Source organism: Aedes aegypti, chromosome 3, assembly GCF_002204515.2.
Source record: "Aedes aegypti strain LVP_AGWG chromosome 3, AaegL5.0 Primary Assembly, whole genome shotgun sequence".
NCBI classification, from domain to species: domain Eukaryota; kingdom Metazoa; phylum Arthropoda; class Insecta; order Diptera; family Culicidae; genus Aedes; species Aedes aegypti.
The window spans coordinates 197,662,206-197,677,862 of record NC_035109.1 but is presented as its reverse complement, the minus strand read 5'-3'; the positions used below and the strand labels follow the sequence as shown (position 1 = coordinate 197,677,862).

The 15,657-nt window shown below is 37.8% G+C and overlaps 1 protein-coding gene across 2 annotated transcripts in view; it reads left to right on the top strand.

The window, feature by feature from the left end:
* The first annotated feature begins 4,598 nt into the window (after positions 1 to 4,598).
* LOC5565408 (innexin inx1) overlaps positions 4,599 to 15,657 on the top strand; it is a 37,372-nt gene continuing 26,313 nt past the window's right edge. Inside the window, exons 1-2 of one of the 2 annotated variants that reach the window (XM_001649704.2) lie at positions 4,599 to 4,706; positions 8,677 to 9,004. In XM_001649704.2, the coding sequence (XP_001649754.1) occupies positions 8,756 to 9,004 (249 nt within the window). In that variant the 5' untranslated portion in view covers positions 4,599 to 4,706; positions 8,677 to 8,755. Of the gene's footprint in view, positions 4,743 to 8,676; positions 9,005 to 15,657 lie in introns of both variants that reach the window. The other variant, XM_021850339.1, reaches the window with a different exon arrangement.

The window sequence follows — 15,657 nt, the reverse complement described above, 5'->3', positions numbered from 1 at the left end:
TTTCTTGGAATTCTTCCAAGGAATCTTTGATCCTGGAATTTCTCTGCAATGGTTAAATACTCTTCCACATGGATTTAGTAATTACTCCATAGTTTCTACCTTATCTCACAGTTTATCTAGAAGGTCGTTGGTGAACCCTTCCAATAGATTTCCCTGTTAATTTCTCAGTAAATTTAGGAACCTATCTATATGTGTTTTACTTAGGAATTTGTTTCAATTTCATTAAATATTTCTGAAGTTCTCTCAAAAAATATTGAATGATTTAATTTAAACTCCTACAAAGCTTCCGTCATTATTTCGTACAGGGGAAAGTTTAGAATTTTCGCAGAATTTTTTTGAATATCCTACCTACCTTCATATTATATTTTCGATATATGACATAATTCTTCGATAAACTAATATCGTTATTTAAAAAAAATATTTGATAATGCATTAGATAAGGAAATTCCTATATAGAAACCTGTTTTACAGCTAATTAAGCTGAGTAGCAGGCTCTGTTCCAGTAAGGATGTTACGCCAGGAATAAGAAGAATAAGAGTATGAGTGCTATCCTAGTAACACACTTGTTACAATCGAAGCAGAATAACTATTATAGGACTAGATCTGGTCATATAGCAGTTGATATGACTTAATTATAACATGTGTGTTACTCGGGTAATAAGGTAAAAAACTCATTCTATCATTTAAAATCAAGATAGCGTCAAAATCCAAGATAGCTGCCAGATTTTTTCACTTAAATTATTGCTTTTCTTCACTCGAGTCGAAGATATCATCGATAGGATACTTGTTTTTTTTTGTTGTACAAAAAATAATGTTTTCATTGATTGCACTCGTCATATTCGTCAAAATCGTAGAACATGATTTAGAAAATCGTTCATTTCATAGAGTAAATACCATTGCTTACCTAGTTTTTGTAGCCTATATTATTCAGTTTTTCTCAGCTTTCTGATGGTGATCTCAGAATTCTAAACGAGCGGTGCGCTAATGATGAAAAAACGGGTTTTCTAACAAAATTCAAAATGGCGACCAAATTCAAATTGGCCGCCAAAATTTTTTAGTCTCAAATGAAAGTTATATCCTTCTTCTATAAGATGCCACTAAGTTTGTTATGTGTTTCAAGGGAAATGTGAGGCATATCACGTGAAGATTTCTTTCACCTAAGATTTATCAAAAAATGTGCTTTGTCGCAAACTGTTTAGCTAGCTGGCGTATGAGGGGTCCACCAGATGCAGCAATGTTGCTTGTTCAGAAGATAAATGAGCACTGTTGAAGAATTTCCATTTCGAAATAAATCAACAACTAATTACAGAGTCGTCCTGCTTTTTCCATAGTAATTCCCATACAAACTTCGAAGGGCTTATGCAGTCTCAGCTGTCATCCAAAATAAGCCCAAATTTTGGGAGGACACTCAGAATCCGATCCGGAATTGAATGAGCTGTGTAGAGCAAAAACGATTTTTTGAACCACCTTAATATGCATTAGTTTGGATTATTACCTTATGCATGTTAGCGCGTCAATATAAGCTATCAATATAGAGTTTTATCACTTTGTAATGTAAGTTGAAGACTGACTTTTATCACTTTGAAATGTAAGTTGAAAAGTCATCATTGTTGCCAAAACGAATGACGGTCTACTTAGCCTTAAAGCAAAGTAAGCCGAAAATTAGTGAAAATTAGTTGGTACTGCAATGACGTAGCTGAAGTATTATCAGCATACTTTCTGCATGAAAGAGAATATAGTGATACGTTTCCGTATCAATATCAACTATAAGAACTGGGTTTTAATACTTTGAAATTGTAAGCTGCAATGTCAACATGGCTGCCTAACGCATGGTAGTCTACGTAGCCTACATGAAATCTTAATGCGCAAGATATCTCAACACCGGGAACACCTCTCGTTGGACACCGTACAAAAAATATGCAGTCAAGATGCTGAACTATTACCAATAATGTGAATAAATGAAATACCTAAAAATGCAAATTACATTAGATAATGTTCATAGAAATTAGTTTAAAAATCAGCGTTAATTTGTTAATTACAATTACTTGTCCATTCCATGAAAAACCGATCTAGTAGGTCACCGAATTCCGTGAAAATTTGCTATTTGCTTCCTTATCCGACATAAGGATACACGTGTTTTTGGATTATTTGATTAGAGTGACTTTTCAGCGATGGATGTTTTTTAGTTTTTAAGATATATTGTTTTGAAAATTAAAAATCAGTCATTTTTTATTGGCACACACTGTAGGTCTCAGCGAATTAGATTTTTTATTTTTAAAAATATCATAACTTTTGAACAGCTCAACCGGTTTTCAATCTTTGTGTATGAAATGAAAGCTTAAGATTTTAACTTTCCAGAAAAAATATAACCCTCTGAAAAATATTTTTTTCTTCATGAAGAAATATAAAAAAATCTAGTTTTTTAGGAAATTTTTATATATTTTCATGTCAAACAAAATTTTTTTTCAGAGCTCTATGTTTTTTTTTAAGTTTAAATCTTAAGCTTTCATTCCATAAAAAAGATTAGAAATGGAGCTGTTCAAAAGTTATGACTTTTTTTAAACAAAAAATCTAACTCGCTGAGACCTACAGTGTGTGCCGATGAAAAATGACTGATTTTTATTTTCAAAAAAATATATCTCAAAAACTAAATAACATACATCGCTGAAAATTTGACAGTAAACGTAAAATTTTCTGAACTTTCAAGAAAAAATGAGAACAGCAATAGCCCCTTTGGCACCGAGGCCTTCAAAACACGAAAAAACGGAAAGTTTTAATTTTTTTCATGTCAAAAAACAATTTTTGTGAAATTTTATATTTTTCTTGAAAAGTCAAAATCTTTAGCTTTCATTTCGTCCAAGAAAATTTAAAATTGCTCAAGCGGTTCAAAAGTTATAACTTTTTAAAAAATAAAAATTTTGCAAAATCGCGATTTTTCTGGTCATCCTGTTTTGGAATTGGTCACCCTAATCAAAAAATCCAAAAACACGAGTGTCCTTATTTCGGATTAGGAACAAAATAGTAAATTTTCACGGAATTCGGTGACCCACTAGATCGGTTATACAAAGCAAAGCCATGCTGAAGGTGTCTGGGTTCGATTCCCAATCGGTCCAGGATCTTTTCGTAATGAAAACTTTCTTGATTTCCCTGGGCATAGAGTATAAACGTACTTGCCACACGATATACGAATGCGAAAATGTCAACTTTGGCAAAGAAAAAGCTCTCAGTTAATAACTTTGGAAGTGCTCATTGAGGACGTAATGCCAAGAAGATGAAGCAAATTTTTTATTCATATTTTATTTGTTAATATATTTTCATGATTTCACATGGAAAAATCTAAAACGGGCTTCTAGAACTGACCTATCTGTCTCTCGATTACACATTTTAACTAGAAAATTCTCTATTTTCATAAAAAAGGCTAGAAAGTTCCATTTTGATAAAAAAGCTTCCTCAACTTGACATTATATCCCTTTTGGGACGAACGATTTTCACTTTTATGATCAAATTTCTCTACCTAAGATTTAACGCTCCAGAAAGAATTGTACATTTCATAAGGTGTTAATGTATGGCTATGGACAATTTAAAAAAGGGAGAGAAAATGTATATTAATCCGACCCTATTTCCCCACTTCTTAGCTAAACGTTTCATGTTTCTTTGCAAACTGATGTAAAACCACGTTCGAGTTTCAATGTCAGTTGATAATATTGAAGTCCTTGGAAATGCGATTATGTTATAAAAACATAAACGGAGGCATATTGAAAATATTAATCCGGCGATTAGAACGATTAAATTATTCTTCGAATTCTACAATTTACGAAACTGTTTTTTCAGCACAAATTTTCGAACAGTTTTCAGACCGTTCTACAATTGGCGAAACACTGCACAGCTAAAAAGTTTGCAATGTTTTGTCGAACTTAGCATACATTTTGCTAAAATTTTATCAATCCTTCAAAATTTCGTAAAAAAAATTATTTCGGTGAATCTATCCGAAATCATGGGCTCCGAACAATTGCCAAGTATGTTTAAATGAAGAACCGATGATGTGGCAGTATACTACGTGATAAGTCCCAAAAGACTGGTTTATTTTCATCCTTTCCGACTATGCACACTTGGCACACTTAAACCTGCTTACCTGGGGTTTGAAATTACGTGCCAACGCATATACGCGCATATTGTTATAAATCTACAGAGAAATTCTCAGAGGGCCTTAAACAAGGGTTAACCATCTACATCAAATAATACTGGACATAAATTATATGTACAACGCTTCGTAGTGTCTGATATGAAGCAGTATGTGTGATAGCATAGCATAATAGCATACGCATAAAAGGGAATAAACTCTTATTCGAAGTTATGCAAACAGTTGGATTTTCCGAGAGAATGATTTCGAATGCTATCCAAATATTATTGTGATCAGCTAAGTTCTGATATCGGAGTTAAATAGGTTGGTTGCAATTATTTCTGTGACAAAATACCTGTAGTAGTTGCCTCTAGTACCGGTGTCTCAATTGAACACAGTTCAAGTAAAATAGAGACAGATGTACGTATAGGAATGCGCTAGAATGTTGTTGTATCATGTCACTACTGCAGTGAATGGTGTTGTCTCTTGACCGACTAAAGATCGTTCTCTCTTGTTCAATGGAAATGAAAAACCTCAGTATACTTTGAACCGTTGTGCTGCGAAAGTTGTGTCTTGGTTAATATAGGTAAAGGAGGCTTAACTTCTTCGTTAATTCCAAAGTGTATGTGAGAATTTGCATGGTGATCCGCTGAAAAAAATATTTGTTTTGATTATCTTTATGATCATAGATTTTAATATTGAAAGCAATCAGCAAACAATTTAATTGATATAAAAGTTAAGTGATCATTCAGTTTCATATGATCGTTCATGCGATGAAAGTATACTTAAAATCAATTCCATGATTGCATTATTATCAAATCATTCTAATATCTAACAAAATTTAGAGGGTAGGATGTTGTTACTGGGTGTGAGCAATCGTAACTTATTTCAATGAATTTATCGATGTAGGATACATCTAAAGCACCGCGTGAAAGTGAATGAATTAGGCTCTAGGTTGCGTGTCCAAAGGAAAAAGAATAGGGAAGGTGTACCGGTATTCGCCATGTACCAGTTATTCGCCACCCCATATTATATACCGTTTTACGACATATATGGTTGCCAATTGTTTAATGTTCGCTAAATTGCTTTAAGATGATACGGAAACATTCTTGGAAACCTCAAAATTTTCTCAGAAAATAATAGAAAAAAATCATTTTCCTTAAAATTTTTGCTCCCTTGCACCTATTTTTCGCCACCTGTTCCTGATTCGCCACCGTCCATAAGAAATCAACGTAAGTGGCGAATTCAGGAACCGAAATTAAAATCGTGGCGAATACTGGTGCCAGTGGTCCAGTATTCGCCACCCCCATTTTTAATTCAAAAACAAAGTTACTGATTTGTTTTTATATTTTCCCTGCTGAACATGGATTGAAAGCTTTCGTTTGATGTATTATCAGTAACCAAAGGTCTTTTGATTTATGTATAAACAATATTTTTCTTTAGGGTGGCCAAAACTGGTACACCTACCCTATACGTGACCAAAACGGATGGGGAGAATGATTTGTTAGTGGCATTCTAAACCATTTTTAGAAAAGAGGTGAAAAGAATCAAGAAATCATGACAGTCATCTCTGTTACCCCAAATCTACCACAAGCTCATGTACAAAAAGGCGTTCTCGGATGTTTCATCTTATTAGAAAAGTTGCTCCATTAAAGTGCATTTGCGCTTTTTTTTAATAAAGACTGAATACTCCCTTCTACAATATCAAACTGAAGTCACGATCGTCCCATAAAGTGCCTTTGCATTGAACATTTGAGCTCTTTATTCAATACATCGGTTGGTTTGAATTATTGTAATTTCCGTAATATTTGTGGCCAGTCCGGTTTCCAATTTTAGTCAAACTGAAAACTTTTGAAATCGAATTGATTACAAAGATAATATAAGCCGTACAAGTGCTTGAGTTTTCGATAGAGGAAAAGGTTGGCTCGACCACGGTTCCAAGATTATATTGAATTATTGTAACGCATATTTTTTTTATAATTTCCATGCAGAGCCATAATTTATTGAAAGTTTGTTTTTGCAACTTAGGATATCTGGAGAAACCTGAAACCAGTTGCAACCTTAACGAAGTTCATGTTCGATTGAATTTACAGTAGAGTAATGCAAATTTTGAAATTTAAGCTCCCCTATGCTTAAACGATTTTAATTATGATAAATAGCATCCTCCCAAAGTTTGAAGTAATTCGGAAGAAATTTGACTCTGCACACGTCATTTCAAATTTATATGGAGATTATTATGGAATACTCAAATCTTTTGTGTTCAGCCCTCTATCTTTTCGTCATAAAATTTTATGGAAAAGTGAACAAATTCTTCTAATGTGAAATCCTCCCTGCTACAACTTTGCCGAAGACCACTTTTTGATTGGACGTCATGATAAATTGTTTCCAATCATCAGCATGCTTCAGCAACTGTTCGGCAGGCAACAGTGGTGCTCCTGGCGGGAAGAATAGATCAAAGTAATCCAGACTAATATGTTCTACAGCTAAAAAGCAGTATTGCTCTAAAAGTAATTGAATGATCATCCCAGCATGATATAGACTTTGTTATCAACAATAACAAATTATCCTTACGTCACATCAAAATGTGGTCTTCGGCAAAGTTGTAGCTGGGAAGTTTTCACATGAGATGAGTTTGGTCATTTTTACATAGATTATTATGACGAGAATTTAGAAGACTGAACACAAAAGGTTTGCCTTTTCCATAGTAATTTGCATACAAACTTAAAATAGCATGTGCACAACCAAATTTCCTCCGAATCACTTCAAATTTTGAGAGGATCATTTTCATCATAATTGGCATCGTTTAAGCACAGGGGAGCAAAAACTTCAAAATTTGCATCAGTCTAATGTACAGTCTCCAGGGAAGTGGCCACTTTCAGAATTATTCCTAAACTTTTCTTGCGACACAACTTGCTTCATGGTTTTGCTAAAACAAGTTTAATAGAAGACATTTTAATGACAACTGGTGGCATTGGACACCTACTGGCATATTCCGGAAATGTAGTGGCCTCAGGGAATTAAAAATTGTGTCCTTCCAAATATTTATCACATTTCATATTATTTCAAAAAATTAAATGCTGGCTTGTAGAGCATATATTGGTTGATAAAGGTGCTGAAGATACAAGACTGCTCAGATCAATGTTTATGCTACAAATTTATCCAAAAAAAGAGTGTCCAAAGTAGCCCCCAGAATCAAATCTAGCCTTGTCTGATGTCATTATAATTGATTTTCTGAAAATGTTATGCATGTCAGAAGAATATTTTAATTGAATTTTTGATTTTGCTGATTTGGAAGAACATTGATCACCAATGTGGAGAATATTCGGTAGAGTGAGAAATGCTACGACACTTCTAAATGTTTTTTTTTTATTGGTTGAATTGCAGTAAGAAGCACATCTATCTGACGTGTATCTTTTAGACAACACTAAGTTAACAAATATTTGTAAAGATAAGTCAAGGACACCATCAATTTTTACCTTTTAAGTGCATATTGGAAGACTTATCATATAGATAAGTTCCAATATTATAGAAAAAAGGATAATATTTTGTTGTGTCGAATGCTTGTAGTTAACGTATCTGCCATAATCGAAAAACACTTGTTCAGGTGTGTCTGAACACCGATCACTTAGGAGTGGAATTATTGAAAATTAATTGTTTATTATATACATTAACAATTCGTATTCAGAGCACCTTAAATTTAAGGTCCTAGTAAAATTGGAGCGAATGTCAAAAATAATTGAAACAAACAGTTTTCTACGTAATAATCGACAAATCGAAAAAAATAAAAACACATAGCCGTTTTATTTTTGAAATAAAACAGCTGTATGTTTTTATTTTTTACGATCTGTCAATTATTACGGAGATAGCTGCTTTTTCATTTTTGACATTCGCTCCAATTTTACTAAATATTGAATTGTTTTTCAAACAAGTGATTAAGGTATTGATTGATGATCAATTTCACGCCGAAATGGAATCTGTCGATTTCGTTTTTAAAGATAATTTTAAGCAATACAATAACTTTAGATGAAAAACTTCAATACATGTGTCAAAGAAGTTCACCGTCGTTTCCTGTATTCAGTTTCGAGGCATTGGCAACATTACGGAAAACAGACATGAAATACTGTAAGTATCGTAAATTTCTCCCGAAAATACGGTACGTCTGAACAATGTAACCTAGATTATTTTTTCGACAATGAACCTCAATTATTTTGCACTCGGCTATAAAACTTTTCGTTTTAAAAAGTACCAACAGTGCACCAATATTCTCAAAAGCTCCTGTACCTTGCTTACACGCAAAAGACATAAGTTTAAAAAAAAATATATCTTTGATAGCCTTCTCAAATCGATACAATTAAGAAAACCGTGGACTTTGTTAAACTCGAAAGCGGGGTACAGGAACATAAGTGAAAACTGGGGTTATGGACTGGAGTTAAAAACAAATGACGATAGTGTTTTAGATGAGATTTCCTTTGGTTTTTCATAAGATAATAAAAAACTAATTTTTCTTAAGCTAATTTTCTAAACCTAATGAATTATATTTTTTTAATTTCTTTCAGACAACTCTATTGGTACCAAACATCCAACACATAATGCTGATATTTCCTCCTGCTTATATAGAGTCAATCTAATACTAAAATGTATAAGCTCCTGGGAGGATTGAAGGATTATTTCAAAAGGCAAGATATATACACCGATAGTGCCGTATTCCGCCTTCACAATAGTTTTACAACGGCATTGTTGCTGGCTTGTAGTTTAATAATAACTGCCACACAATATGTCGGACAGCCAATTAGTTGCATTGTCAACGGGATCCCAACACATGTCGTCAATACATTCTGTTGGATTTCCAGTACTTTTACTATGCCTGATGCGTATAAACGAGAGGTAAGTTATGTTTCATTTAAAGCTTCAAATTGACGTGTAATAAAACAAACATACATTTCGGTCCACAAAGATTTATTATTTTGTTTTGCGAATGATCGTTATCTACAGTTTTTCATTTCTACTTTAGTCAACCACATCTTATATTGCAGGACCCGGTTGGTGGTCTATTGGCTACCGCTTCTGCTTCATAAGCAGAAGGTCATGGGTTCAATCCCAGGCCCGCCCGTTTCCTCTTACTTTGTAGATGTATCTTTCACTTGCTTCTATCCTCCACTCTTAATCCATCACAGTTGATCTCTTCAGTACATAGCTTTTGCTAGAACCAGAGACGGACAAAAAACCGTTTCGCTACGCTGCCTTTCTTCTATCATTATTCACTTCATTTATTTAGTTAACATCTACACAGATAACACTGAATCAACAATTTCACGCCACAATACTCGGTTCGTGGCCGCATCTCTCCATCCTCGGTTCTGCCCCACGCTCGCCAAATCGATACGCACTTGATCCGCCCACCTAGCTCGCTGCGCTCCACGCCTTCTTGTACCAACCGGATCCGAGGCGAACACCATCTTTGCAGGGTTGCTGTCCGGCATTCTTGCAACATGCCCTGCCCATCGTATCCTTCCAGCTTTGGCCACCTTCTGGATACTGGGTTCGCCGTAGAGTTGGGCGAGCTCGTGGTTCATCCTTCGCCGCCACACGCCGTTCTCCTGCACACCGCCGAAGATCGTCCTAAGCACCCGACGTTCGAAGACTCCAAGTGCTTGCAGGTCCTCCTCGAACATCGTCCACGTTTCATGCCCGTAGAGGACTACCGGCCTTATGAGCGTTTTGTACATGGTACATTTGGTGCGGGCGTGAATCTTTTTCGACCGCAGCTTCTTCTGGAGGCCATAGTAGGCCCGACTTCCACTGATGATGCGCCTCCGTATTTCACGGCTAACGTTATTGTCAGCCGTCAGCAAGAATCCAAGGTAGACGAACTCGTCGACCACCTCGAAAGTATCCCCGTCTATCGTAACACTGCTACCTAGGCGAGCCCTGTCGCGCTCGGCCCCACCAGCTAGCATGTACTTTGTCTTGGCCGCATTCACCACCAGTCCAACTTTTGCTGCCTCGCGTTTCAGGCGGGTGTACAGGTCTGCCACCTTTTCAAATGTTCGGCCGACGATGTCCATATCATCCGCGAAGCAAACAAATTGACTGGATCTCGTAAAAATCGTACCCCAGCTGTTAAGCCCGGCTCTCCGCATAACACCTTCTAGCGCAATGTTGAACAACAGGCACGAAAGTCCATCACCTTGTCGTAGTCCCCGGTGGGATCCAAACGAACTGGAGTGTTCGCATGAAACCTTCACACAATTTTGCACACCTTCCATCGTCGCTCTTATCAGTCTCGTGAGCTTCCCGGGAAAGCTGTTTTCGTCCATGATTTTCCATAGCTCTACGCGGTCGATACTGTCGTATGCCGCCTTGAAATCGATGAAAAGGTGATGCGTTGGGACCTGGTATTCACGGCATTTTTGGAGGATTTGCCGTACAGTAAAGATCTGGTCCGTTGTCGATCGGCCGTCAACGAAGCCGGCTTGATAACTTCCCACGAACTCGTTTACTACAGGTGACAGACGACGGAAAGTGATCTGGGATAATACTTTGTAGGCCGCATTTAGAATGGTGATCGCTCGAAAGTTCGCACAATCTAACTTGTCGCCTTTCTTGTAGATGGGGCATATTACCCCTTCCTTCCAATCCTCCGGTAGCTGTTCTGTTTCCCAGATTGTGCCTATCAGCTGATGCAGACAAATGGCCAGCCTCTCCGGACCCATCTTTATGAGTTCAGCTCCGATACCATCCTTACCAGCAGCTTTATTGTTCTTGAGCTGGTGAATGGCATCCTTAACCTCCATCAAAGTGGGGGCTGGTTGGTTTCCATCTTCCGCAGTACCGACGAAGGCATTTCTTCCGTTGTCCCGTCCTTCATTGCCTGTGCTCTCAGCGCCATTCAGGTGCTCGTCGAAGTGCTGCTTCCACCTTTCGATCACCTCACGCTCGTCCGTCAGAATGCTCCCATCCTTATCCCTGCACATCTCGGCTCGCGGCACGAAGCCGTTACGGAATGCGTTGAGCTTCTGATAGAACTTACGCGTTTCTTGAGACCGGCACAGCTGCTCCATCTCCTCGCACTCCGTCTCCTCCAGGCGGCATTTTTTCTCCCGAAAGAGGCGGGTCTGCTGTTGCCGTTTCCGTTTATAGCGTTCCACGTTCTGCCGGGTCCCTTGCTGCAGCATGAACGCCCGCGCTGCATTCTTCTCCTCCAAAACCTCCTGGCACTCCTCGTCGAACCAATCGTTCCGTCGACTCCGTCCCACGTACCCGATGTTGCTCTCAGCTGCATCGTTGATGGCTGCTTTTACTGTTCTCCAGCAGTCCTCAAGAGGGGCTTCGTCCAGCTCACCCTCTTCCGGTAATGCAGCCTCGAGGTGCTGCGCGTATGCTGCTGCGACATCCGGTTGCTTGAGCCGCTCTAGGTCATACCGGGGCGGCCGTCGGTACCGTACGTTGTTAACGATGGAGAGTTTTGGGCGCAGTTTGACCATCACCTGATAGTGGTCGGAGTCGCTGTTAGCGCCACGATAGGTCCTGACGTCGATAATGTCGGAGAAGTGCCGACCATCAATCAGAACGTGGTTGATTTGCGATTCTGTCTGCTGTGGTGATCTCCAGGTGTATCGGTATGGAAGACTGTGCTGGAAGTAGGTGCTACGAATGGCCATATTCTTGGAGGCGGCGAAATCAATTAGTCGTAGGCCGTTTTCGTTCGTCAGCCGGTGGGCGCTGAACTTTCCAATCGTCGGTCTGAATTCCTCCTCCTGGCCAACCTGAGCGTATAGATCTCCTATGATGATTTTGACGTCGTGGCTTGGGCAGCTGTCGTACTCGCGTTCGAGCTGCGCGTAAAAAGCGTCTTTATCATCATCAGTGCTTCCGGAGTGAGGGCTGTGCACGTTTATTATGCTGAAGTTGAAGAACCGGCCTTTGATCCTCAACTTGCACATTCTCTCATTGATCGGCCACCACCCGATCACGCGCCTCTGCATATCACCCATCACTATAAAAGCTGTTCCCAGCTCGTGTGTGTTGCCGCAGCTCTGGTAGATTGTATGGTTACCTCTAAACGTTCGCACCATTGCACACTGGTCCAGGAAGCTAATTTAGGCGGACATGAGGTTTTCGTCAAGATTTATTGATTTTAGAGCCATAGTTTATTCTGAGAATATGTTCAGAATTTTCAGTACTACAAAATGTACGGAACAAAAATTTGTTAACGGTAATCGCAAGAGTGACGTATACGCCAACTTTTTTATTTTAACGAATCGTAAGTTGATATGTTCAGCAAAGTTGTAGCAAATGATCATAGAAACAACTTTGCCGAACAAACTTTTTCTCGGTTTTGCTTCAGAGCCGAGATAATTAAGTATTTTTAATAAAAAATTGTTTTTTGCTCTTAAGTGTTTTTTTTTTCAATTTTATTGGCCTACTATGTTCTACAAAGTTTTTATACTTATCATTTGCTACAACTTTGCTGAACATACCAAAGTTGTATTTCTTGTGGTTTTCATGTTATTTGAGTTTATCATCTTAAAATTAGAAATTTTGTATGCCTTGTATCTCAACTATGAGCACCTTAAAAAATATATAACCACCAATTTCGCATGGAATGATGTTGTCCGGCATGCCGCCGAAGAAGCATAAAAAATGCGGAATAAATCCATCAGAAGATTTTGGGAAAATCATGCCACAGAATTCAATCGGACTGTAAATTTTGTGATTGTATTTTATACGGCTTATGTTGACTTCCAACCCGGTGATCTTGCTTAGGAATAGATTAAATACTGGTAGAGGAAAAGACGATGAATTTCTTGTAGAAGCTTTCAAGTTAATCGAAAACAACTGAAAAATGATGTACTTTATATTTCTATAAAAATACACGTGTTACCTTTGGTTTGATATGCTTAGGTAGCCATGACTTTTGTGAGTTGAACATGTATGAATATTCAATAAATATGGATTTATCTCATATCGTCTATTAGTAAAATCGATTTTAAACGAGATAGAAAAATATCATCTTCTCCAAATTTTGCGCACAGGTACTTGAAAGACTGCAAAATCATTTGGTGGAAAGATATATTTTTTTAAGGTGCTCATAGTTGAGATACAAGGCATACAAAATAGCTAATTTTAAGATGAAAAACTTAAATAACATGAAAACCATAAGAAATATAACTTTGGTATGTTCAGCAAAGTTGTAGCAAATGATAAGTATAAAAACTTTGTAGAACATAGTAGGCCAATAAAACTAAAAAATAAAACACTTAAGAGCAAAAACGAGTTTTTATTAAAAATACTTAATTATCTCGGCTCTGAAGCAAAACCGAGAAAAAGTTTGTTCGACAAAGTTGTTTCTATGATCATTTGCTACAACTTTGCTGAACATATCAACTTACGATTCGTTAAAATAAAAAAGTTGGCGTATACGTCACTCTTGCGATTACCGTTAAAACATTTTTGTTCCGTACATTTTGTAGTACTGAAAATTCTGAACATATTCTCAGAATAAACTATGGCCCTAAAATCAATAAATCTTGACGAAAACCTCATGTCCGCCTAAATTAGCTTCCTGGACCAGTGTGCATCGATGCCGAATCCGCGGTCCTTCAGCACGTCGGCGAGTATGCGTGTGCTCCCGATGAAGTTGAGAGATTTGCAGTTCCACGTACCGAGCTTCCAATCGCTAGTCCCTTTATGTCGCTGTGGTCTTCGCCGATTGTCCCGGCTCGTATTCTCCGTTGCTAGATTTTTTACGGCTGGCTTGCGGGGCCTGACACCAACCCCCTAGATTTCCGGAGGATCATTCCCCCTAAATGTTCGGAGGACCATAGTGCGCAGTTTAGCTTAGAGTCCTTCTCTGGCACTCGGACGATGATCAGCCGCCCCTGACATGGGGAACAAACGCTGTTGTGAGCCGTTCCTAACATGGAGTACAGACGCTCAAGGTTTGCAGAAGCAAAAGCAAAAGCAAACCCCCCCTTCCCTGTCAGCATACGACCAAAGTTCCCACCGGGGGTTGGTTACCCGATCTTCCTTAAGGTTACTCGTACCCCGGCCAGTACCGCGAGGAGGTAGGGATAGGAGTTGCTGGGAAAGAGGCTAAGGACCGCACAGAGGGGTCTATTTTATTCCTTCAGGTACGCGAGGTACCAATGGTACGCCATGCCCAGCCATTTACCAACCTTCTATCATTATAGCACGCCTTTCATTACGCCTAATACATAGGCAGTCTGCTAACCAAACAGCAAGCCTCTCTGCCATAAAATAACCACCTCTACACCTTCCCGCATGAGCTGGCGAGATGCAGGTGTATACCCGATCTAATCTGGGCCAGTTTTAAATGCATCATCAAGAGTCATTGTTGCCTAAACATAGAAGATCACCCGCACTCATATACTGTGGGCGCCTGTTAGTCCCAAGCATCCTTGTGTAAGTGCAGCGGATCTGGCAAATACGAGCGGCCATTCAAGCTCATGCTCAAGCTCTACTTTAGTCAACCACGTATTGTATTGCAATATGAATGTGAAAACGTTCCAATTATTCTCTTAATTTTACAATACAATTTCGGTAAACTTGGAAAATTCCTCATGCAAGCTACCTCACACACTGGGGCAGATCGCTGTTTTCGACGGCCAAAACCTCTAGTACTCTGGATATGCATATGATACCCTTAGGTTTGGTGTCTTCGACAAAGTGTTTTGGAATAACTTGTACTATGTTTTGACATATTCATATTTGATCTAGATAAGTGAAAACTGATCTAGATCAGTTTTATCTTTTGATAGGAGCGTCCTAGCAAAAAACTTTCTTCTGCAAAGTTGCTCATTGAGGCATTTTTGACACTTACACTCTATCACTGACGTGGATTACGATATATGACAATTTAGTAAAAACAGTCAAAAAATCGATTTTGACCATTTTTTCATACAAAAACAATGTTAAAAAATATTTTGTCATTAAGTATGAGAAGCTTAACTATAACAAAGTAAATATACATCATTTACTAACAAAATTTTCAGATTTAATTATATTTTTGGTAAAAACAGTCTGAAAATAGTTTTTTACAAAATCTAGGATAACTCATAAAGCGGCAAATTGCGGCAGCTGATTTTTTGTGTACGACTAGTCAAAAACATAAGTTTCATTGTCCCGAAGAAAGAAAAGTGGGGCCACGTGGGGCTTTTTTGCTGTGGTGGTTTGAAAATTTGATGAAAATATGTTAAAAAATGCTTATATTTGATAAACTTTTCATGAATTCATATTTTTTTAAATGTATTTCTAAAACATGTTGACGAAGTGTTTTGAAAAAGTCATCATCAAACTGGTATCGTATATTATTAAACACAATACTATTACTCTAATAAAAATCAAAGGATAGATAAAGAGGTAGATATAGATATGGGACAAATTATCTTGAATTCCGTTTAAAAGTTTATTGGAACACCAGTTTAGAGAAGACTTCTTCAAAACACTTCGTCAACATGTAATATGTTTCAGAAATACATTTCAAAAATATATATTCATGAAAAGTTTCTCAAATA